Genomic DNA, 25,803 nt, shown 5'->3' with positions numbered 1-25,803 from the left:
TTGAGCTCTATTTTGAAGATATATTTAGGAAACATATGGCAATTTTTTCCCAAAGGAATTACCATTGTCATGGTCATAGTGGGAGTGACTAATATATTTTCTTGAGATAATCTAACAATTCAATGAATGTGGCAGTTCAAGAATTAATTGGGTAATAACAAGGTTTTGAAAGAGATCAAGGAGGTAGCTTTAAACCAAGTTACAATATGCAAACATTGCGGGGAAGTTAGGCTTTATTTTTATGAAATGTGACCATGATAAGTAAAGTATAATAGAATTAAGTCTTTGTTTTAGAAGCACTGATAGCTAAGTCTGTGGAGGATTTGAGTGAAAAGAGATAAAACTTAAAGAAATTAGATTATTAAAGGGAAGTAGGGAGGAAGGAAAAGAGGGAGGTAAGAGGAGATAACAAATGAAAAATAGAAGAATAGCTCAGCACATTTCAATGGGAATATTAGAAGGAGTTGGTGATCTAAGATTAAGAGCAAAATGGAAGGTGAAAATGAGGGCTAAGTAGTTAGTTACACAGAGATGGAAGACATCTTAATGCAGTGGGTTTCTTTGTAGAACTATAATCTATGCATCATAGACCAAACGAGTCTAAGAATTGAACTAAGAATGTCTACAGTCTTCGTGAGGCTTTCTATTACTGTAATAATACACATGACCAAAAACAACTGGGAAAGGATTTGTTTCAATTTACAGCTTTCAGATCACATGCCACTATAGAGGGAAGTCAGGGCTGGAATTCAAGGCGGGAACCCGAGGCAGGAATTGAAGCAAAGGCTTTGAGGAACACTGCTTTCTAGGTAGTACCTCATAGCTTCCTCATAACTTCCCAGGATCACCAGCCTAAGGGTAGCACCATTTACAGAGAGCTATCTCTTCCCTTATCAATCCAGAACAGGCCCTGTAGGCTTGTCCACAGCCACTTTAGTGGTGGCATTTTCTCAATTGATGTTCCCTTTTCCCAAATGCCTTTAAGTTGTGTCAAGTTGGTATAAAATTATCTAGCAAAAATATATTTAAGAATGTGCAATGATTTTTACTAATATGAGTATTTTCCCCAAATTGATGTAGAAATTTTAGCACTGCAATTCTGTTCTAGGTGTAGAACAATAACTGTAATAAAAATTTCAGTGTTGGGGATGATATTGACCAACAGTGACAATGAATTCTTCAGTACTATGCTTGCACACATCCTGACACATGGGAAATCACAGCTAGCTTGGCTCACTAATCCTCACCTCAATTTCCATTTTAGCTTTGGCCCTTTCTTCAGCATCTCTCTGTTTTTTCTCTGCTTTGCTTTTTTCTTCTGAATATTGTTTCATGCTGGAGAAAAAAATAAATGAAGAGATAATGCTTGGAATTTTTATATTGCACAATATTCACTTGGTACACATTGAGCATCTGAGTTTTCCTGATAACATTAAGGTACCTCATATTTCCAAAAATCACTTTCATTTTGCATGTATATACACACATATGTGCACACAAGTATACACTTTTGTGCATAAATATTTTTCTGTCTTTCTTTTAAATCTCCCCATTTTAAATTATATGTTTTAAGGGAGATATTCCAGACTCTAAATAGAAATGAGCTTTATATCTTTTTAAATATTTTATTTCACTGAATGGACTTCATCCCATTTTGAAATATGTGTGTACACAGATCCATATGTTGTTTCACTGGTAGCTTTAAGCTCATGGTCAGCGGGGTCTTCATTCATGTATGCTTTTATTCACTCACTCATCATTCACTTAGTACTTATTTTGGGGAACAACAATGCACTCAGACTGTAAAACCACTAGAAAACAACACAAACCTAACCATTGTCCTCATAGAATTTATAGCCTTGGAGAGAACAGTAATAGTCAACTAATAATCATAAAGATGATTATATAATTGCTAATTGTAATGTTGGTTAAAAAAGATTACTTAGGATTATTATGAAAATTGATTTTCAACTAGGAAGTAGGAGGTTTTATCCAAGGAGGACAGTATTAACACCCATCTACAAGAAGAGAAGAAATTATCTGACTCAGATATGGAGATGCTTCATTAAGATGACATGTAAGAAAGAGATCATAGAACCCAGCTCCATGTGGTTGCTCACACTGGTGATACAGCATTAGGAGGCTAAGTCCGGAGGCTTATCACCAGTTTGATAGTCGTCTGAGATAAATATGAGTTCCAGCCTAACCTGGGCTACAGACTTGTCTCAAAAACAATCAAGCAAACAGCAAAGCATGAGTTCATAAAACACAGGATCTGAAAGTGTAATGAGGCCTGTATGAGTTGTGTTGTGGGTTTGGCCTTTGTCTGTGACTTATAGTCTTAGATAATATAGCATGAATGTAAAGAATTTTTGAAAATGTCTTATCAACCCTGACACATTGATTAATTACTGAATATAAAGTGTTTCCCCATTCTAATTATGACTAAGTCACTAAAAGTTCACAAAGGCTCAGGGCTCATAAGTGTTACAGAGGGTATTGTAAGCCTGCTTTCCAACTGGAAATGGAATTAGTTTGTACTCAGATACAGAGACATACTATTTACCAGATGGGCTCATGGTTTTGGTAAGATATAAATCTGTCCAAATATATGATGGTGACAAAAAGCCTCAATCACAATTGCTGTCACTCATCCATCAGTCTGCTTCTCTACCTTTTCAGTGAACAGAGGAGGAACTGGTATACTCACAATATATCAGCACACAGGGCACACTTGTTTCCATGCATCTTGCCATCAGGGCCACGGATAGGGTCACTTTCTCTGGTACAAAAGAGTCTTCCACTTCTCACTTGGTTTTCAAATTCCTTACAAAGTTCCTTTGAGACAGGGGAAGAAAACAAGCTGTTTTATTTGTCGTTTTTTGGTCTTTAATCTTGGCATTTGGAATAACAGATTTTTAATCATAGAATGACAAATCCGGGAATGCTGGTAAACACAAGCACTATCTAAGTGAGAATTATCTAAAAATTAATTATTTTGTCAAGTTAACTGGCACTTGAAACATCTGTGTGGGATTTTTTTTTTAAAGTAAAAGAGTTGTGGAAACAGCAAGGTTTAGCAATCATTTCCTAAAACTAAAAGCAGTTCTTGTTTTTCTCAAGCATTCATGGAAGTAGAAAGGTCTTTTGTGATATTCTCACACAAGCCCAAGAGAATGAGAATATTGAAATTTGAAAATAGTTGTTTTAATGTAACTTGAAAGTCAAGAGCTATTCAACCTCATTTGCAAAGAGACAGGAGCAAGGTGGTACCCAGCCATAATGTGTATGTTGCTTCCTTTGACTATGTCCATCCATCCATTTCTGACTCTGTAGGTTTCTGATGAAACCTCAGAAAGTGTGAATGTAACTCCCTTTACCCTGACCTACACTAACTACACTTATTTAGAAATACTAAAACATAAATTATTCAAAGTTCGAAGATGTTTCGTTGCCAGGCTTCTTGATAATTTGATTCTGGACTTTCAGAATTCTATTTAGTAAAGAACAATCTCTCTCTCTCTCTCTCTCTCTCTCTCTCTCTCTCTCTCTCTCTCTCTCTCTCACACACACACACACACATACACACATCAGTGACTCATTACTAGTCTTGAGAACCTCTCTATGAACTAGCATACATTGTTTTACTGTAGCCTAATATACAGAAACAATAACTAACTGTGTGACATTAATCTTTATACCTCAGCCAAAGACAGTGTAAGCAGCAGGCAGAGAGCAAGAGTAAGGAGACATTGGTGACTGCAATGTGCATCTAACTCAGTGGGTGACCCTGACAAAGTCATAGTGTCTTTGGAACTTCGATGTTACCAGCTATACAGTGACATTTTTCTAGCTAAGTGTTTTGATTTGTATTTGGAGTTCAAATTTCTTTCTGAAGATGCTTAAAAAGAAAAAAAAAAAAGAATCCTCTCTGACAAGCATTGGTGGTGCACGCCTTTAATCCCAGCACTTGGGAGGAAGAGGCCTGGTCTACAGAGTTAGTTCCATGATAGGTTCCAAAGCAATACAGCAGAAACCCTGTCTTGAAAAAAAGAAACAAACAAAATCAAAACAACAAAAAAGAATCTTTTCTGCACTACAATAAGATACTTATTTTGAAAGGAGAGATATGCATGTGCTACCCTTTCTGGGTAACAAACTCAGAGTAAGATGCAAAAGCAGCCACCTGATAATCATAACACGGTCATAAAATCAATGCCCTATGATTTCCATTAGAGCAACAATGATAATTTCAGTTTATAACTTATGATTCATTCAAGAAGACTGTGAAGAAGCACTCTGTGAGCAACCCACTGACAGGTTAATTACAGGGCACACACTAAGCCATCATTGAAAAACAGTCCTGCTCAGCCCAGTGGTGCTTAATGACCCTGGCCATCAAGAGGAAGATGCTAGGGTGCTTGGGGCTTGCTGGAAAACAGCCCTGTTTATATATACTAGATGGGAAACACAACAGGCTAGCCCAGAGCTCCAGGCTGAAATACAGAAAACCCACAAAAGGCATTTTATTCTATCTTTGGCTAGTGGTCCATGGAAGATTCTGGGTATTGGAGACGAAACACAACACAACCAGAAGTTAAGATGGAGGTCTTTTATCCAATGTCCTTACTTTTCTGATAAGATTAAGGCCCAGAGAGGAGGCGCTTGGCTCTCAATAACCACAGCATGGTAGAATGGAGATCAAAATCCAGCTGCCTCTTCTTTCTAACAAAAGGCCAGCCAATTAGCTAACTCACTGCTATCCTTCCCATTGAAATAGGTGTTTAATGACTCTGGTGGTTTAGGAAGCCAAGGTTGAATTTATAACATCAAATAAACATGACATAATTTCATTTTAAGAGTATTTTAAGGCTGCCATCTCAATATTTGAGGTCTTTATTTAAGCAGAAGCAAGGCCTTTATCAAGAAGTGTCTTACTGAAAAATGGCCACATAGAAAAGATAATAACTTAATTTCAACAGAACTTTAGAGTAAAGCATTGTTAAATACACTGCTTAAGAGGTAGTGTATTTATACATTTTCATATCCAATTTATACTATGCCGCACATTTTAAAAACGTATTCAAAGCAAAATGGTTGCACCATGAGAGAGAGGGAGAGAGCTGGTAGAAACAGACAGAATGACCACACACAAAATATATTGGTATATATATGTATGAAGAGGTGGCCAATTTTTGTATGCTAACCTAAAAAAATTAATAACAGGAAAAAGGATCAACAAAATTTAGTGTGTATAAAATTTCTTTTTCTCTTTCTTTTGTGAAGGGAGGAAAATAAAGGATATGAATGATATGTGTTGAACCTTAAATGAGAGAAGCTTGTTTCAAATGAGCCTGCTGACAACTATACCAGGAATCGTGTATTTGAGGGATTTTAATTAATATGACATGTATGCAGTAGTATGAGACCATGATGTTATTGTGTTCCTTCAAAGGTGCAAGTGTGACTTTGTCCATGAGTAGAGGCCCTCGTGCTACCATGTAGCAGTGAACCATTTACCTTCTCAGTGTCTCTCCGAATTCTGCTTTCTCTGTCACGTGTGGCATTTTCTTGAGCTTCTTTTAAGCTGTCAACGGAACAGAATCTGTTCATGGTCCAGTCATGTTTTCAGTGTCCACCCAGTTCTAAGCACTGAACACTTCCACATCCTTTACCATAACCTGTTGAAACTGAGCCACTGGCAGGAGGCACACACTTCCCTGTCTTGGATTCTGGGGAGCAAGAAATTGCCAAAGATAAGGAAGGGTGTGAAGCTGACTCACTGGCAGTCAATTGCAAGCTTTGTTCTGGAGAGCCAGAAGGGTGTGCCACCTTGAGTGACAAAGAGAAGACTGCCAGGAAAATTCCCTCTAACAGGCAGAACCAAGAGCCTTGAAACAATGCTATGACAAGGGTGAAACCAAACTGAGCCTTTCTGGTATTGCCATAACACACCCTTCCGGGCCATATTTTAAAGCCGATATTGGTTTGCCTTCATGTCAAAGCAGGGTTGTTCTAAAAGCTAAATTCGAACTGAGCTTTTGAAGCTCGTCTATGACCTATTTGTAGCCTCACTGTACCGTCCCACGCTCAACTTGCAGGAAATCAATCTAGAAAAGTCAGGCTCTCATTTTCTGTTAGGACATAAAAGGATGTATAAATGAAACAAAAGAAGCTACAGAATTTGTGGTAGTTTGTACATTGAAGACTCATGCCTCGTAGGTAAGAAAGTTTACCTGGGTAAAAATATAAAACAACAGCTCTTCTTTTAGATAATTCTCACCTCCTACACCAAGAATGAGTTCAGAAGCCATTTTATCTTTATTAATCCTCACTGTTACTGTTATCACTTTATAATACTATTTAAAATTAGGTGTCTTCCTGACAATCCCCACATGAGCCCAAAGAAATCCTGCATGTCAAATGTCCAACTTTGATTATCCAATGCTTACGTTCTCCCAAGTCAGTCTTATTATTTTTAAACAGGTGTGTAAGGTCTTAGATAGCATTATAGCACCTAAACAAAGGATTCTTTTGCTAATTCTCCCTCCTCTTTATTTGCTCCAGCCTTGCCCCTGAGTCTTAATGTATTATAGTATAAAACACAGTGTGTTTTTTTAAAGGCATTTGTACATTTTAAAATGAAGTTTCAAGCTTTTGTTTTAGAAATATTGTAGTAAAATGAAGAAGGTGGCAAGAAGCCCATCTTGTAGCTAGACCTGTCTCGCATTAGAGAAACAAAGTGTCATGTGCACCATGAAGAGGGCCTTGTCATTCTGAGACTCTCAGGGCAGGAAATAAGGGACTACTCATAAGTCCATCTGGGGATGCTACTTACAAGAGCTCAGCACACATGGCACACCTATTGCCATGGGTCCTCCCATCAGGACCACGGACTGGATCATTCTCCCTTGTACATCCAAGTCTTCCATCTTGCACATAGGCCCGAAAATCACTGCACACATCCTAAAGAAATGTAAAGGAGAAGGCACACAGGGGTCTGACTGGGTGCTTGCAGTACCACATTCAGAAAACACTGGTCATTTAGAAACAGCTTTGTGAATTTGTGTAACTCACAGAACTGTTCACTTTCTCACTAACTTATTCAAAAAACAGTGACAATTATGCTACATCTCTAGTGTATCACCGTCCTCTTGCTCTCAACCTGGTCACAATGTCCTAGGTGATGCAGACAAAGAAGTCCTTAAAACAGCATAAACTAAAAGACTGGTGGCTTCAGAATGAAAGCAAAAACCATGAAAATAAAGATAGGTGTTCAACTAGAAAATTAAGTGTGACATGTATGGTACTTTCCATCTTCCACTAACATCAAAAGCTCATGGAATCTTAGCTAGAAAATAGCCACTTAGTCTAAACATCATTTCTGTAAGTGATTAATTCAAGGTTTCCTGATGGTGAGTCTGCCCAAGCTGAGGTTTCAACTGTGAGGCAGTCATTGTCATTGACATCTTAGTGCCCATTCACTTCTCAGATGATTTCTTTAGTTTCCTTCCCTTCTTTTTTTGTACTTCCTTCCATCATCTTTCTTCTCCTCCTCCTTTTTTTTAATAGCAGAAATAGAGATGAACTGTCTAACTACCAAAGTGAACTGATCTTGTTTTAAGAAGTCAGCTGTTTTTTTTTTTTTCGATGTCAACAGGAAGGATGCAGAATTTCAGTAAAGCAAGAATCACTCATCCCAAACACCCCAACCTAAAAAGAAGCACAGCAGCTTCTGTCTTTTTCCAGTGGTTCTCAACCCAGTAGTCGTGACCACCACAGGGGGCTCACATATCAGATATCCTGCCTATCAGACATTTACTTTAAAATTCATAATGTTATTATGAAGTTCAATGAAATAACTGTACTGTTGGATGTCACTACAACAGGAGTTACTGTGTTAAAGGGTCTCAGCATTTGGATGGTTGAGAGCCACAGCTTCGCACTGAAGCTAAGTGTTCCCAAACTAGCACTTGTCCTTACCTTCTCTAAACTGCTGCTGCCACATTCGCCTTCACTCTTTATGTCAACTTGGTTCTTGCTTTTCCTGGAATAAAAAGGTTCGTTGACACAGAAATTAGTAAGATAGAATTTCCCATTGTAATGGCATCTGTACTTGAAAACACTGTTACATTTTATTCTTTACTTAGTTTATATAGTAAAAACTCCCATTTATAGCTTTAAAAATGACAAACAAATGGAGTCGTGTTGGAGGGCTTTGTTTCAGGCTTATAATAGATGGTTGGTACTTCTCTAAGGATTTTGTTATTTGTGGTTACCATTGTTAATTTTTATAAACATAAGCATAAATATAAAATAATGGTTACTTTCTGTGGAAGAAGCTTATAATTCAGCATGTGCATAACAATAAAAATACAAAGCTCATTAAAAAAACTGAAAAAAATGGAAGGGTAATAGGAAAAACAGATTTTAAAGATATGTAGGTAGGTAGAAACTGCTAAAAGTAATCTGGAATATTGTATGAAGGCTTCTGGACATGACAACAAGAAACAACACAGTGAGTCATATGGTATGATGGGATAAATTATCACATGGATTGGAGATTTAAAAATTGACACTAGGAACTCTCATGATATAGTAAGAATTAAATGTTCATCGTGCTTAAAGTAGTATTATAAGATGTATGCCTTAGAAGAAACAGAATGCCCTTTATTTGTCTGTTTAGCTTCTCTATTTTAAAGTCATATTGCTTTATTTATTTGCTTATATATTTACTATTTAGTGTGAGGGGTAAGGGGTGGGTGTTCTTGCTACATCATGCAAGCGGAGGCCAGAGTATAGCTTAGTGTACTTCATTCTCTTTCTATCATGTGAGTCTCAGGGATGGGATTCAGGTTGTCATGCTTGGTGGCCACCTCACTGGCTCTATGTTTTATATTTCTTTATATTCACTCTTGCTGACTGCTGAAAGCAGTCTGCAAATACAATCACAGATTAGAAGGGCTAACTGCAATTTTGTTTTGGTGACAGCCTTATTACTTAGGGGACAAAACATTACATATCTCAAAGAGTAATTATTGCCCTACTACATTCTCCAACATTGGCTATTGTGTTTCCAGAAACAAAAGAGCAGTTCATTTCAGTTTGAGCTCATAAACAGAGGCTGTAAAGCAGGTGTGCATCTTGTTGGTAAAAGGAAATTAATGACTATAACAAACACTGAAGGCAGAGGAAGAACACAGGGGATCTTGTAGGCCAGTGAGATGTAATATCTATTTGGCAAAGAAGTTCAACATTCAAACTTACAATTATTTACTAAATGATATTTTAATTTCCTGGTCACTTGAATGTTATTTGATGGCAACACTCTATACATAAAAGAATATGATCAGAGATAACAGATTGATAGATGAGAGAAGATAGGTAGGATAGGTAGATATGCTTGAGTGTGTGTGTGTGTGTGTGTGTGTGTGTGTGTGTGGCATCTATTTATACATATGCATTTGTATCTGCATGTCCTGTGTACTTCACAGAGACTGTGGTAATTGCCAAAACAATTGCACTCAGCAGTGCTTTGTAAGTTATAAAATATTTCACTATATACATTTCCCTGAAAGAGTGGGAAGAGAAGCAGTGCACACACTTCATTGGAGATTTAATTTACAGGAAATGAATTATGAATACTGCGGGGAAAACATACCATGTCACTGCACAGACATCATGCTTCCTTCATGGAATACTCACTCGTTCTCAGCACACAGCTCACATCTGCTGCGGTAGGTTTTCCCATCCGTGCCACAGACTGCAGAAGCATCAGAGTTACAGACAAAACCCCCATCTTTTCTTCCTTGCTTGAAATCCTCACAATTCAACTGCAAGAGACATAGTGAAAGAATGTAAAAATGTCTGCTTACTTCTTAGCTACATAAAGAGGTTATAGTATCTCAAACCCAGAATATAATTTACTGCAGAAAAAAAAAATAAATGTAGAGGTCAAGATCGGCGAGCTAATAAAAACATGGACAACGAAATGTAGTCTGAAGGCAGAGATAGGGTCAGATTTGAAAAGAAAAGTTCTGGGTCTGGTTTCAGTTACCTGCTGTCTGGGTGCTACAGGCCAAACCCTCATTAATGAAATTGAGTACGCTGTTTCTCAGCCGAATTCTGCCTGTAGCCTCCACAGAGTGTTAATGAGCCCCAGCAGATAATAGACATAGAAACCCTCTGTAAATTATAAACTATAGAAAATGTTCCATTATGATACATTAGGGTGGCACTTAAGCCAGTTTTCCAGCTTCCCAATTCTACTATTACCACTGTGTTATTTGAACAGATAATTTAACCAATCTATACTGAAGTATCCTCATTTATAAACTGGGTGTAATTTTGTCAACTGTTGATACCACTGAGACATTTAAGTTTTTAATGTAGGCACAGTAATTAGAATAATTTGAACACAAAAAATGGTTTGTGGTCTTGTTATTTAAATTCTTTGTCTACTCATAACCAGGGAACGTGAACGAAATACCCTTCATGGGTGATGACAGAAATCTCCAGGTCACTGCTGTAATAGTCTGACATATGCTTGAAGACAAACCTGAATGGCGAGAAAACAACTGTGCCTAGCAGTAACTGAAGACAAGTGTTCCAGCTTCTGACCTGCTACCCACTCACTTTACCTCTTTGAACTGTACTTTCTTCATGTGGAAAATGAGAATTCACACCCAGCCCACATTCTACATCCATGGTAAGAATAAAAGAAATGATTATGAAACATGATTTGGAAATAATTATTGTGACATAAGCTAACAAAAACCCATGTAGTGTAATTTGAGATTAACTTACATCTAAAACCAAATCCATTTCACTGTCAATATCGCATTGAAAATACAATTTTGGTGCCTTTAAAATATTTTATTAGTGCATATGTAACATATGATATGTGCCAGTGATGATTTGATGTACTGAAAACATAAACAAGTAGAATGCATGCAATTATAGTGAACTTATCAGTTAGAGGATCAGCCGGAGAATTGTAGAGGGAAAAAGATTAAAATTGTAAGGGAAACTACAGTGTGGCCCCACTAGCTAGACCATGTGTTTCAGAAGAGGTTACAGAATGGAAAGAAAATCACATATATGTTATTTCATTCATTTATTTTCTTATTTATTCTAGAAAAGTCATTACCTATTTATAAGACTCTGGTTAGTAAACAGAGCTAGAATGCTCTTCTGAGGGGTTTATGTGCTAACAGGAAGATCACAACAACATAAACAACAGTTCTATAAGATGGTGAGTGCCACAAAAACAAATCAGAGACTGTAATACAGCTATAATACACTTCACTAAAATGTCTTCCTAAACAGATTATTTTTGTGATGAAATGACTGACATTAGTGAGAAGGAGCCAACCCTCAGCGAGTTGAGGAAAGTGTGAGAAAGGGCAAGAATTTGTGGTAATGGGATTGTGCTGTTTGAACAGCAGAAGAAAGAAAGTGTGGTTGCAACAGAACAAAAAGGCAGGAGAGCTGCTATCTCTAAGATGTCATTTTTGGGGTAGAAACATCCACAGAAAATTGTGGAACAATTGTGGCCCATTGCCCTACACCAGAATCACCAAGGGCAACATCTAGGACACAGGTGTTGGCCGGGGATGACAGGGTGAATCAAAAGGCCAGCTGGGAGGTGACAGAGCAGGTGCAGGCGTTCATTACTCCACCTCCTCGCCCTCCAGACTCCAAGGTTGGTGACTCACAACCTACAGAAAACACCTCTTCCTAATGCTGAAATTTACTGAGCTCTCACAGATGGATCCTGACCAGGAAGAGAGGCAGCAAACTGGGCCAGGCTCCAGAACTTTCAGCTCTTGCACTTAATCCTTGTCCTAGCAATTCACCTGCTAAAAGTTTGATCTTGGACATTATCTCATTTTTAGGAGGAAGAAAGCTAGGGTTGTTTTGACATTTAATGTTTAACACATGTGCATATCTCAGAAATGAGATACCATCAAAGAGAAATACTATCTACTGAAAACTACGAATCAGTTGAAGTGGAAATTGTGAGGAGAAACAGAAATAATTTGTCAAAAGTGCAAGTATTCTTCAGAAAAAAAGATACTTTAATATGAAACAGGATGATAGAATTCACATATGACAATATATAATAGAATGCTCACACTTAGAAAATATTTAAATTGTAATAAATAAAACAATATAAAGGAGGAAAGAGATATGTACAAACAGATAATGAAATTTGAACTAGAAGTTTAGGTCAAGGGAATCATCTAAAGAGCAATAGCAATCTCCATTAAAACATGGAAGCCAAAGGTAAACAAAGAACATTAATTTCACAAAATGAGATAAAGTGCAAAGTCTAAACAGGTAAGGAAAATCCATAGATTCTGTGAAAACAAAAGAGACAAACAGCCATATCAGCAGAATGCTCAAATCTAGCTCATCAAAAATTGTGGAGGTATAGCATATTTTGAGAATACAAACTGAGAAATAAGCTCACATTATGAAAGAATACAGACATCAGTAATAGAGATGGATATGAGATAAAATTGTAAATTTAAATGTATGGATTTTAGATTTGGGGACAATCATAATCACAGCATAAGCGAGTTACATTTAATGTTACATTTAAATGACCATCAGTGGGAAATTGAAAATAATAAACTAATTTGAAAATAATTTAAGAAAGCAAAGGTAACAATTAAGAAAACATGACAGAAACAAGTTGTACTATAGCATAAGTAATGGAGAAGGTAAATTAATTGAAGCCACAAAATAAAATAGTCATTCAAAAACTAATATCAAACCACATAGTTTGATGATCATGGGGAAAATTTAAAATTCAAACGTTTACTATGGTTAAACTCCCTGGGTCACAAAAGAACTAAAATATAGGAATGTGTGTGTAGGGGGGTGGGTAAACGTAAAAACAAATGAGAGAGAAAGGGGTAGGAGGAGGTGAGAGAAACCAGAATGAATTATAGAATCATATAAAAACAAAGAATAAGTCAGTAATAAAATCAAATTATAAAAAGGTATTTTTTGGGGGGATAGGCTACTTCATTAAAAGATGTATATATAAAAATCAAACATATAAATCAATTTCATGTTTCTTTTCAAAAAATTAGATAAGTAAAAAAGATATAAAGATGTAAAAATGAATAAATACTTAAAATTAAAAGAAAAATATACAAGAGAAAAGGAATAGGCAGAGAGTAGATGCAACAATCTTAACAATTGAAAGTAGACTACAGTCTAGGTGTATTATTAGTGATGAATCAGATCATTATATAAAACAGAATTAGTAGACAAGGAATGTGTAACAATAATAAACATACGCTCATAATAAACAGGCCAACTGTCTCATAAATAATTAAAAAATATTTAAAAGTATTAGATAAACCAATAACTAGAATGAGGGGCTTTAGCAAGGACTAAGAGAAACATTGATTAAGAAAGAACAAAATGATTAAACTTGTAGATTTTTTGAAGAAAACCATACAACAGAAGCAAAAACAAACATTACTATTTTATAAGACATATGAAGCAATTATCAAGGTAATTTATACATTAGCTCATAACCCCACCCAAATTCCTAAATAACCATTATCATATAGTCCATATTTTCTAACCAAATTTCATTAAAGTTAAACCTAATATAACAACTCTATGAAAATAAAATGAAGTACTATATTACTTTGAATTAGAGGATATTGTGAATTATTTAGCTAAGAAGGACAAATTGAAATGCCTAAGGAAAGAATCCTGAGACAGTCAATCACTAATATTTTATATATGATTATTTGTCAACAAATGCTAGCAATGTTAGGGGAATATTTTTACATTCATGATGGAATATAAATTGATACAATCATTATGGAAATCACTATGTAGGTTTCTCAAAAAATAAAAAAATCTAAGAATAAAATCCTATATAGAATCAGCTACTACTACTCCTGCACACATACCCGACAGACACCAGCTCGACGTAACATGGAGATATTTGTACAACCATGTTATTGTACTATTCACAATAGTTAAATGGAACCACCTTAAAAGTTCATCAACAGATGAATGTTTAAAGAAAATGTGGTACATAGGTATTAGGCTTGTAAGAATGAAAAAACCACATTTCTAGAAAATAAGAATGCAACTGGGCACCATTATATTACGTGCTGTGTTTGTATGAGTGTATGCTTGTATGTGTGTGCATGTGCACGTGTTTGTATGTGTATTTGTACGTCTGTGTGTATCTCGGTATGTCTGTGTATGCCTATTTGTATGTGTATGTGTGCCTATCTGTATCTGTATGTGTATGTGTGTATGAATGTGCATATGTGTTTCTCTCTGTGTGTGTTGTCTTAGTCTGTATATTTCTCTGTGTGTATATATGTGTGTAATGAAACTAGAAAGTTGATGTGGAATACAGTTAAGAGAACTAGAAGGATGGAAGAGGAAAGTATTACAAAACTATGGCAATGATACACATGTGACATAAAGGCCTAATAATGTGCACATGTTACATGAGGCACTATAATAGTACATTGACACAAGGGCAGAAAGTGAAGCTAATGAGATTTTCGGGGAGGACTCTTAGGAAAAGGGTGAGAAAGAACGAAGTAAAATGACATGTATGTGTGAAAATAAATTATTTCATCTGATAATTTACAGGTTTTTTAAAATAACAGTTGATATAATATCCAGCAAACAAAATGCAAAAGTAAATAACAAATAGAGATAAGGTATGGATGCCATGGAAGACATAAACAATAGAGAACATTTCTAGTATGAATGCTAAAAAGGATGATAAAAAACATAGAACTATAATTGGAAATAACTATAGAAAATTTGTGCTAATTAATTTACCTGATATATTAATCTGTAATTGTTGTTCCTCCCTACAATGACTAAGTCTAATAGTCTTACAATCAAATTATCTCAAGTTTTAGAAAACTTTGTCAGACATACTAATTTACAAGTTACATACATACATACATACATACATACATATATATATATATATATATATATATATAATTTTGAGGTATTATTTGTGTATCATAAAATTACCTCAAGTATATACAGAACTGTAAAACTGTCATCAGAAGCCAGTTTGGGAATATTTCTCTCAACCTCAGGAATTCCCAAGGGCCATTATAATCTTATTGCTTGGATCTCGACTTAGGCAACTGCAGAACATCTTTCTGACAAATTTTGCTAGTTTTGAATGTTTTGTACAGATGAAGTCATAAATATGATGGTTTAATTTTAACTTCCTTAACTTTGCAAATTATTTTTGAGATTCATCCATGATGCAAACCTGCAAGTCATAACTCCTTCCTAATGTTTAATGTTACTTCAGTCTGTGCATGTAGTGATTTGCCATCTCAACTCTGGACGTTTATGCCTTGGAATGATTGAAATTTTGAACTATTAAAAGCAATGCTTCCATTCATGAGACATTTATTTTTCACTCACTAGGTTCCTAGGATTACATTGATGGTGAATCTAGGATTAAAGCGAATATTAGGTTAAAAGAGAGAGAAAAATCCTTGCTATTTGTTGATTATGAATATTCCATAATTCCATCTATGAATTGACATGTTAAACACATTATTTTATCATAAAGGTATGGATTCAAAGTTCCATTTTATTGATATTCACTAACTTTGCATTGCTTAACACTATAGCATTATAATTTAATTTGAATTTATTTATTAAATGCACCAAGCTTTTTATATGATTTCTAGGATCAACTGTACACTTTCCATGTTAAAATAGGCATACTATACTTTGGTATGATATGTGTTGAATTTGTAAACTTTTTAAAAATTGGTATCTTGAAAATACTGACTTTTCTATATAGTGAGAATGGACCATGTCACCTTCAAACTTCATAGCAATGGAACCAATATTGAGAATTACATTGTAAAAGCACCAGAGAATAATCACAAAAACTTACATGGTATGGTCTACTACTCATCTATGCTAAACTGTAACACACACACACACACACACACCACACACAACACACACACACACACATCACACACACACACACATCACACACACACACACACACACACACACACAAACACACACCATTTGATTCCAGGAACATTATGAGCAGAACAACAGAAGATTAGATTAGATCAAACCAATAAGATGCTGTAATCAAGAGATATAAGAATCAAATATATGACTCTGGCTTGTGTCACATGCTACCCTTTTAAACTAAATTGCTTTTGTAAGTAGAAGTACATCTAAAATAATTATAAGTAAAGCCTATAAAGTATGTAAAGTAGTAAGGTTTATCTATCACATATTGTAAAGTGCACACAATTGCACACAGTACTGCTTCATATGACTGACTGTGCAGTAGGTTTGTAAAGGCCAGTATCACTACAAGTATGTGAATATAACATTGAGCTGTGACGATTGGGTGACTATGAGTTTCCTAAACAATGGGGTTTTCAGTTCTTATTATAATCGTGTAGATCCTCATAGTTCCTGAACATTGGATACATGACTGTGCTTAAATCTTTCATTTCTCTTTGCAATTTTTTTTATAGTATAAGCCAGACTTAATTATGCATCTTATGTTCTAAAGGTTTAAACTAATCATTTAACTCTTGAATTATTAATTGCTAGTGCATAGACCTACAGTTGGCTTTTACAATTTGGCTTGTACATTGAAACAATTATAAACAAATTTATTAGCACTAATGTTTTTTCTTTTGTGTGCACTTAGCAATTTACATGCAGATATATCATATCACAATTCTGCAAATACAGATACATTGTTCCCCTACAAGATGTGTATTTATTTAAATAGATTTGTCTAATAATGACTAGAAGTCCAGTTCAATGTTGATAAAAATATTAAGAATAAGCTACTCTTTTCTCTCATTAATTTTAAAGACAAGATAATCTCTGATCTCTAAACATGATGCCAGCTGTTTTACATAGTTGTTGTTTAGGGAAACTTTATAAACCCACAGTTGTTGTTACCTCAGCTACTGGATTTTCCTAACCCCATTTTAATATCTTTTACAAAGTTTTGCCCTCTATTCTATCAATATACATTCTAGACTAATTGATCTTGTTGTTATAAAGTGAACTTTGATTTTCTATTTGGTTTCCACTTGCCGATTTGTTTTACCTTTCCAAGGTTGTGGATTACACTTCCTACATTTTTTATGGCTTCCAGATCCCTGCTTACACTTGTCAGTAGCTTCTGGTTCTTAAAATCTCGTGCTCTGGAGATTGTTTCAAAGTGATGCTGACCTGGTAGAATGAGGTGGTAACTGGTCCTCTCTTTTCTGACTGTCTATACAGGATTAGGATTAATTTTTTCTGTTAGTACTTGAAAATCTTTTGTGCCTGGACTTGTCTTTGATTAGCTTTCTTTTTTAAGGTGGTTTATCTTATTGCATGTATGGGTGCTTTGCCTGCATGCATATCTGTGTGTTGTGTGGATACCTGATACACACACAGGACAAAAGAAGACACCAAATCCCCTGGAAATGAAGTTACAGATGTTGTGAACCACTATGCGGTTTCTGGGAATAGAAAGAACTACTGAATAATCTCTCTAGTACCTTCTTGAAACCTTTTTGACTCCAGTGCTTTAGCTTGCTTAGATCTGGTTTGACTACTTTTTTGTTTATTTGTTTGTTTATCATTAATTGTATATGTCTGGGATGTGATCTTATATGATCTTGTGGACACACCTGTGTTGTGTGTGTGTGTACATGTGTGAACATGAGTGTTTGTAGGCAAGCATGCATGAAGGTTGGGATATTTTAGCTGCCTTAGATATGTTTTCACCATCTATTCATCTATTTCTTTGTTTGTGGTTCTGTTGTTTCCCCCCTGTGTGTGTGTGTGTGTGTGTGTGTGTGTGTGTGTGTGCGCACATGAGCCTATGTCCTAGCATGTGTGTGTAGGCACACATGAAGGTCAGAGCACTTTAGATCTGTTTTGACTATCTATTAATTTTTTTGTTTGTTGTTTCCCCCTGGCCCTGATAAGATGGTGGGCGGGGAGGGGGGATACAGATACACCTGTGAAGGTCAGATGACTTTTCGTGAGATATTTTAGGTCACAGTCTTTCCAAGAATATTCCAAGAATATCTCTTTTGGTTTGGTCTGCCATTCCTATTACACTTTTCTTTTCCCAGAAATCTCACGAGTCTTTCACCTATGATTTGGGTATAAAAATGTATCATTGGATAATTTTGGAGTATAATTGTCAGCAATTGAGTTGACATAGTTTATGGTTAAGTACCTCTACCTTAAAAGACTGACACCTTCTGCAAGTAGAGTTTTGGGCAAGGGGTCAGCATTACATTTCATCTTCACTTGGGTGCTTTGTCTTCTGAGATCTTTTGCATAGCTTTAGGGTTGGCTGGGAGTGAAATGTCTGGGCCTTCTCTAGACTTTGAAGCCTGTGGCACTTAGCCCAAGCAGGAATGTAACCTCAGGTCCATGGCTCATTACTCCTGGAGGATATCATCACATTCACCAAAACATGGCTGAATGGTATAGTTCCACATTGTTCTCTGTTAGCTCAACCCCCTTTTAACAGTGTTCTGCAGTTGCCTATGACCAGGACTAACCTGGCATAGAGCTTCACTAATGACTAGTGAAGAATACAGATATCCTATTGCTAAGCCAACGAATCACCCTTCCCCTTCTTATTCAAAATTCAGCAGTTTCCAAAACAACTGCATAGATTGTAGATAATTTCAGAGCACTGAAGAGATGTTTGATTAATTTTTTTCTAGCTTATATACCATTTGGGGGAAGAGGTTTGTTGATTTCCACATAGCCTGAGTTCTCACCATGTATGAAATTTTAAAGTGTTGATTGCAAACTTGGTAAGAATAATTAAAAACAAAAATGTGTATCTCCTTTGCCTTATACACCAAACTGCAAAATATATGGAGCATTACTATTCAAAAGTGCAATAAATTTGATTCTGATTAACTATAATGTAGTTTAAAACAATAGTTTCATACTAAGAAATTGCCAAGATTATTATATTAAAGGCCAAAATTATATTAACAATTATAGAAAAGTGATTTGTTAATAACCAACATGCATATTTAGCAGTTTGGGAATGAATATAGATTTTTGAAACTTGATAAAACTCATAGTATGCCCCAAGGAAATAAATACAGTTAGTAGATAAAACTGTAGAGGTGTTCCCTTTAATATGAGGAAAGAGAAAATGGTTTGATTTTTAGGATCATCCAGTTTTTAAATGTTTAACCCTAAATCCTTGTCAGTGCCTTAAGAAATGAAGGAGGAATGAAGAATTAACTAATAATAAAAGAAGATAGTTAAATTATAATTGACATAGATGATATTATTAATTGCTAAGAAAAAAAATCATAGAAATCATCAAGTTAAGAGAATTAACATGGCAGAATTCCATCATTTTATATTTTAAGATTCCCACTTAAATTTTAGTAATTTTCATTCTATAGCTGTCAACATGCAAGTAGTTATAGTCTTTAAATAGATTTGTTAAGATTGGTGTGTGTGTGTGTGTGTGAGAGAGAGAGAGAGAGAGAGAGAGAAAGAAAGAGAGAGAGAAAGAGTATCTTTTGTTTGTATTTCTCATTTACTTGTGTCTTATATTTTTGAACACCATTGGTTGACTGAAGTTCTAATCAAGGAGACAAAAGGAACAGAAGAATGGAAATTGCAGAATGGTCTTGTGTCAGAATAGAAACAGATTTCAAAGTAACAACCAGTCCTCCTAGCCTTTATAGCTTAAAAGATAGTCCCTTTAATTATAGACAAAGGATTTGCAGGTATTGGTTGACTGAGTGACTGGCCTGGTATTGTTTTAAGAGTGAAACTGACTGAGCCCTGAAGAAGAATTTAGTCAACTATGTTTATCGCGGAGGCAGAAGTTCTCAGACATTCCTGGGTTGTGCTGCCAAGGAAGACGGTAGCTGGGTTAGACCATGTATGATACAAGTAATTAGGGTGTGTCTACCTTGACTGATCATTTTAATTATATGTCAGGCTATAGAGGAGGAAGAGAAGGAAGAAATTAAAGAAAAAGCAACACAGGGGACCTGGAAGTGATGTGCTTATCAGGCTATCTGGTAACAGCTCTTGTTGGTCAACTAGAATTGAGAGATTTTTGTAAGATAGACATTTCTATCAATATGGAAATGTCTATTTTATTTACTTTTAATCTTTTTCTATAGTACAATATACGGATCTAGTGAAATGGTTGTTTGATGCTCCTTATCTGTTCAGTGGTTTTTTTCTTTTATTTTATAACCATTTTTTTTAACTAACCAATTGGACACAAAACTGATGCAAAATGTTAACATGAGCCTCAACCTGAAAAACAGACACAAATGAATCCAATTGAATTAGGAGACCACTCCAGGTGTCTACACCTTTCCTACAAGAGAGTAGGAAAGAATAAAAAAGAAAAAGAAAGGGAAAAGAGACTGTATCTAATGTCTGCTGAAACATATTAAACACTGTGACAGGCTTTTAAATTTTAGTTGATAAAATAATGACACCCAGTGATACACAGATTGTCCAGATTACACAGACAATACAAGTTCTGAGATGTGTTATTATTTCTGAAGTCCAAGAAAGGTTATTACAGGAACTAGACAGACGAGGTAAGAGGAATAGTCCCGGAAAGTTCACACCATCCGGCTTGCTCCACCTCTCAGCTTCTGTCAGTGTTTTCTGAGTTGGGTCATGGGTTGGGCCTATGGACAAGCTGTACTAGATACTTAGCCCACCCTTAGACTAAGCCACATTCCCTCCCTTCTAAGTGGATGGCTTCACAACAGGTAATTAGGAAATAGTCAGATATCTCTAAATAGAGTCCAGCATCTTCTCAAAAGCAAATATGATTGGCTGACTCCAGGCAAGCTCACCTTTGCTGGGGCAGTTGCCCTGGTGACTCTTGATAAATCTCTCATGCTCTTCTCGGACTTTGCTTCTTCTTCTCTGAGAGAGAGAAAGGAATAACACAATTTGAAGTTGAAATTGCTTGCCAAATATTCGGAATTAAAACTTACATGGTCAAGTTGCTTTTGACTGTTTCCTGAGCCCCAGCTGACCTGACAGAGTGAAAATAGGTCCCTAAATGTATGGTCAAGTCTGTACACCTATCTTCTCCATACTCAAAGACAAAAGTCTCAAATATGGAGTAGGAGAGGCAAGAAACTTAGTGTTTAACTACATAACTGACCTTGAATGCTTTCTGCATCAAGACAACTATATTGCTACTCTAAACACTGTCTGTGTCATTATTTGCAATATTTGAAAGAAAATTTCATTGAATTAGACAGCCCATTCTCAATGGCAAGGTAACTCTAGCAACCCATAGTCCCCTTCTTCCCAGGTGAGCCTATTTTATTACACAACTTAACAAGTAACTATAGTAATAAACTGATTTATTGTTTAAAATTACCTGTAGTATTATTCTATTCAAAGGTTTGACTTCACATATATGACAAAAAGGAATCTTTGTTATGTACAAAATGCTTGCTGGTTCACATGCAGCTTTCCCAAGAAAGAGAAAGTGTTGTGTATACATGGCCCCCTCCTCTCCCATGTCCTGCTATGTCTCTTTATCCTTCAGTCCCTTCAATAGAAGTAACACATACTTTTAGTGCTTTGTTATATCAATTATATTGAATGTGTCATATTAAATCCTTGACATATGCTACCATTACTTTTGAAAAATCAATTATAGGATAATTAAATGGATACGCTTAACATTGCCTTGATACAAGTGTTGAAGTCTTGATAGTATTCAAAAATGGAAGATATGGCCGCTGTTAAAAACACATTAGGGCCTTCTGGTATATGTCAGTGGTACAGCCTTTGCCTCGCTCTAAGGAAGCCTTGGGTTCAATCCTTGACATTAGGAAAACTATCCAAAAAGAATACTAAAAGGAATTGTGATACTCTGCCTTGAGGATTTAGAATTGCTATATCAAATCTTCTACTGCCTTCTGTTTGTCACAGAAGAGAAAGAAATCAAGCAATCAAGCGAGAGAACACTGGATGGATGCTGAGACATTGAGTAACATCCTAGTAAATTTCCAGTATTCTTTCTCTGAGTACAGGAGTGAAAGCTGCAGTCAGACCTTTAGTCCACCACACCCTCTTGCAATCCCAGCAGATTCTCCCCTGGCACCTCAATGGGTCTAGATGCATTCTGCATAAATCTCTCTGCTGGCTGAAAGCCATCAGACACGTCTTCTTTCTTCTTAGAGAAAAAGCCTCTCGGCTACAGCAGAATCAAGTCTTAACAGGCCCAGAATCTGACTGTCTTAAGTTCTTTTTATCTTAGAAGCAGGAAGCTCAAAGTGGAACTACATCCTGAGAAGACTACAGAGTGCTGGTTAAGATGTTCACATGAGGCTCCCTGAAAGGCCTTTGAAATCTCATTGAGTGATTATTGAAGCTGTTCTGCATGGGTGCCAATTACCCAGTTTTATCTTCTGGGAGGAGGCAGAATGGTCTGCTCAGCATATGTATGTACTCTTCTAGGTTTGAAAGAAAAGTGAATTGAAAGAAAAACTACAAACAGACCACCATCATGCCCCTATTATTTCAGAGGCTCCCTGGTGATTTGAACATGTGGAAGGCAAAAGATTTTACTCACAGGAATGGTTTACACATGGCACAAATATCTTGGTTTATGTCATTGGAGTTTTGAATAGGTTCGTTGCCTTGTGAACACAGCAGCTTATTAGTTTCCATCAGTGCTTGAAGCTTTCTACATACATTCTGGAAAAAAAATATATCATTTAAGAATTTCATAAAACAACATTGTTTAATAGCACTATGGCCATGTAAAGAAGTCATTCAGTCAGTTCAAACAACACAAAAATAATGATTCCAGCCAGTGTGTTAGAAACAGCAATCATTTCTCTGATACAATCAATTATACAGAAATGGTATGGAGTAAAAGGATTCTCCTTGATATACCATGGTGACACTAGCGACCTCACATAATCCTTGACATGTCACAAATCCTCAATTAGTAAAATATCTTCCTTTATTACTATTGTTATTCTGACACTGGATATTATAATAATAATAAACTAAGCTGACACATTAAATACTGGTGGTGTATACTGCAACACTAGTAATGGCTACTAGAATGTGAGAAGATTGCTAGAGTACTGAGACTAACTGTATTAGCCCTGGACACTGCCATACACTCTGAAATGTATAATGCATTTCTCATAGTAATGTTCTCCATTGTTAAATATTTACCAAATGTTCCTACATATATGGAAGACAAGTTTCTATAATGATTCACTCTCTGAACAAATTCTAGATCTTTTGGTATACCAACGGCCTTATGTTTGGTGCTGACCTACTTCAGAGAGGCTGAAGGTTCAGGGCTATCTACCAATGGTTTAGGACAGGCTAAGACACTTACAATCCTATTTTAACTTTCGACACACTGTCTAGTACTACTATTATCTGTGCGATGTCCTCAAAGACATGTGATTTTCTTGATTTGGACTTCCTTTTGGTAAATGGCAGTGGTAGCTCTTTAGCAAGTTTTAAAGGATGTGTGAGGACCACTTTGACTGTTAAAATCAATAGGAAAAGTTGGTGGAACAGTCTCTGAAGTGAAGAGAAACTGTTTTCTGTGCTCAGCATGTTTGATTGACAACTTGCTCTCTGTGCCCCTTTGCCTTTCCTGGGACTGAAGTACGTTTGAAAATCAATAGTGCATTTGTACTGTGGAAGTGAGCAGTGACTCAAACTGATATCTCAACCACCAATGGGAAAGTTTCGTAGGCCCTTAGCTTAAACTTGCTAAATCTATGATTAATGTTTGTTTTAGATTTCCCCCCAAACAAATCCTGCTTCTAGGTGCTTTTATCAGAAGACAAGTAATAAAGCTCTTGTTCCAACTATCAAGCATACTTCTTGCAAGGAATTGTTCATATGAGTCTATGGAATCTACAAAAGCTTTATAGTAATTCAGCACATAAACAATAATTCATTATGAGAATACTGTTAAATTTAGTACAGTAATACATTAGAAAAGTAGTGGAAGGTCTGAGTAGCTCATAGAGACTAATGGGTACCATTGTATCTAAACCAGCTCCTTAAATATGATTGGAAGTTGCAACTCCCTATAGAACGATCAGTAAGGAGTAAGGGAGTATCACTGGGAAATCTAAGGGTGACCTGCTAAAACACATTTGATTGTTATCACTTCTCAGTGATCTTTCATAGAGACAAAGTAGCAATTTATGGAACAGACTAATAGCAGGACATCTTCAGATCTGGTGTCTGGTTCCTTGATGTTTTGTGCCAATTTAGAAACTTGCTTCCTAGATTGCCAAATGACAATGGCTCTATAGAGTTTTCAAAACATAACAGAAAGGATATGTAGCCTAGCATCCTTACAATAAAAACATAACTCTTGTTGGGTAGATATTGGGCAACATGTTTAGAAAAAAAGTCATGAGAATACTAGAATGAAAACTCTAAATAATTTTAATAGTGAAATAATAAAAGAACAGTATTAATCCAGAGCAGTTTTTACTAGACTACATAATGTCACAGGTAAGCTCCATAATGTCATAATTAGATGTAATCCTTTAAGAGATCCAGATTTAAAAACAACAGGAACAACAACATCAAAAACACAAAACAAAAGTGAGTCAGTGCTTTAGTGTGTGAGTTAAGAAACTTGCTCACGGTGTTCAGTGTGCTCAAAGATGGGCCACTGATATTTTTCTGAGGTTTAAATACCCAGCATAGTTTCCTGAGATGCCAAGAAATACCATGCAAATGGAAAGCACTAGATATGTTTCTCTTTGTGGAAAACTCAGTGTTTCTAAAATTAAAAACAAAAACATGAGTTTGACACTGGGGCAGATCTAGACTGAGATGTCATCCCTCAGAGCCACGGGACAAGACTCTGCAGTATTGCACCAAGCCCTAAGCTTGCTTTTGTTTCACTAAAGTTGCTCTCCTTTTCCACATCTCAGAAAAACACTGGAGCCACCTGAGGTCACATGCTCCTGTTGTTGTCTTCTGTTCATCCACATACCTTGCAATCAAATCCTCCAGGAACTGGCACTGCTCCCATTTTCTATTACGATGCTAACAAATGTGTTTTGGTTTAGTAATGGCCCTTCTCTGATGACATATTTGAACCTATATGTAAGATCCTTACTGGTGACGAAAGTGCTAGTCCATGGTGTTCTGGCTCATGTTTAAAACATTCAACAAGACTTTGTGGTGCTAAGAGGACACAAGGTAATGAGTTTTCGGAAGAACAGCAAACATCCCAGCATCATGAACAGTTTTCTTTTGGGGGACAATATCCAAAGAGTATTCTTGGAAACTTTCCCAGAGTGATGACTGTTTTCTTGTGTGCATCTTGGCTTTTATGTCAAAATAACAAGGTAGCTATACCTGTGGTTTTAAAGAAAATGTTCAGTAAATAGAAGTTAATGACATGAAAAAAATTCAGTGCAAAATTTTCAACCACTGCCTTTGATCTGAGATTTCAACATGTGTCCAGTCCTTTAAAACAGCCACTGGGGATTATTTTAATGAATGATTATGTGTCTCAACTCAATTTTAATTAGTCAAGATCCATAAATAAGAATCTAAAAGATTTTTTAAAAACTATGTGGAAAAGAGCTTCTCAAGAAGTCATATATTTCTATTAAATCAGAAGAAAATAATTACTGGAAAATGTTAATTTAATTTAGATCACATACATCTTATTAAATGAAATATATTCATTATAGCTAAAAAAAAAAACCCAGGCTCTACCATATT

The 25,803-nt window shown here is 35.9% G+C and overlaps 1 protein-coding gene across 1 annotated transcript in view; it reads right to left on the bottom strand.

The window, feature by feature from the left end:
* Spink5 (serine peptidase inhibitor Kazal type 5) overlaps nt 1–25,102 on the bottom strand; it is a 52,083-nt gene extending 26,981 nt beyond the window's left edge. The window contains exons 1-9 of the mRNA XM_051201169.1: nt 25,064–25,102; nt 22,643–22,767; nt 20,901–20,973; nt 9,706–9,833; nt 7,984–8,047; nt 6,839–6,966; nt 5,521–5,587; nt 2,711–2,838; nt 1,248–1,335 (exon numbers count right to left, since the gene is read on the bottom strand). Of these exons, the coding sequence (XP_051057126.1) occupies nt 1,248–1,335; nt 2,711–2,838; nt 5,521–5,587; nt 6,839–6,966; nt 7,984–8,047; nt 9,706–9,833; nt 20,901–20,973; nt 22,643–22,767; nt 25,064–25,102 (840 nt within the window). The remainder of the gene's footprint in view (nt 1–1,247; nt 1,336–2,710; nt 2,839–5,520; nt 5,588–6,838; nt 6,967–7,983; nt 8,048–9,705; nt 9,834–20,900; nt 20,974–22,642; nt 22,768–25,063) is intronic.
* Nucleotides 25,103–25,803: the final 701 nt, after the last annotated feature.

The sequence above is a fragment of the Phodopus roborovskii genome, unplaced genomic scaffold (genome assembly GCF_943737965.1).
Source record: "Phodopus roborovskii unplaced genomic scaffold, PHOROB, whole genome shotgun sequence".
Taxonomy (NCBI): Eukaryota; Metazoa; Chordata; class Mammalia; order Rodentia; family Cricetidae; genus Phodopus; species Phodopus roborovskii.
The sequence above is the reverse complement of the archived record's forward strand: the minus strand, read 5'-3'. Positions and strand labels throughout refer to the sequence as shown.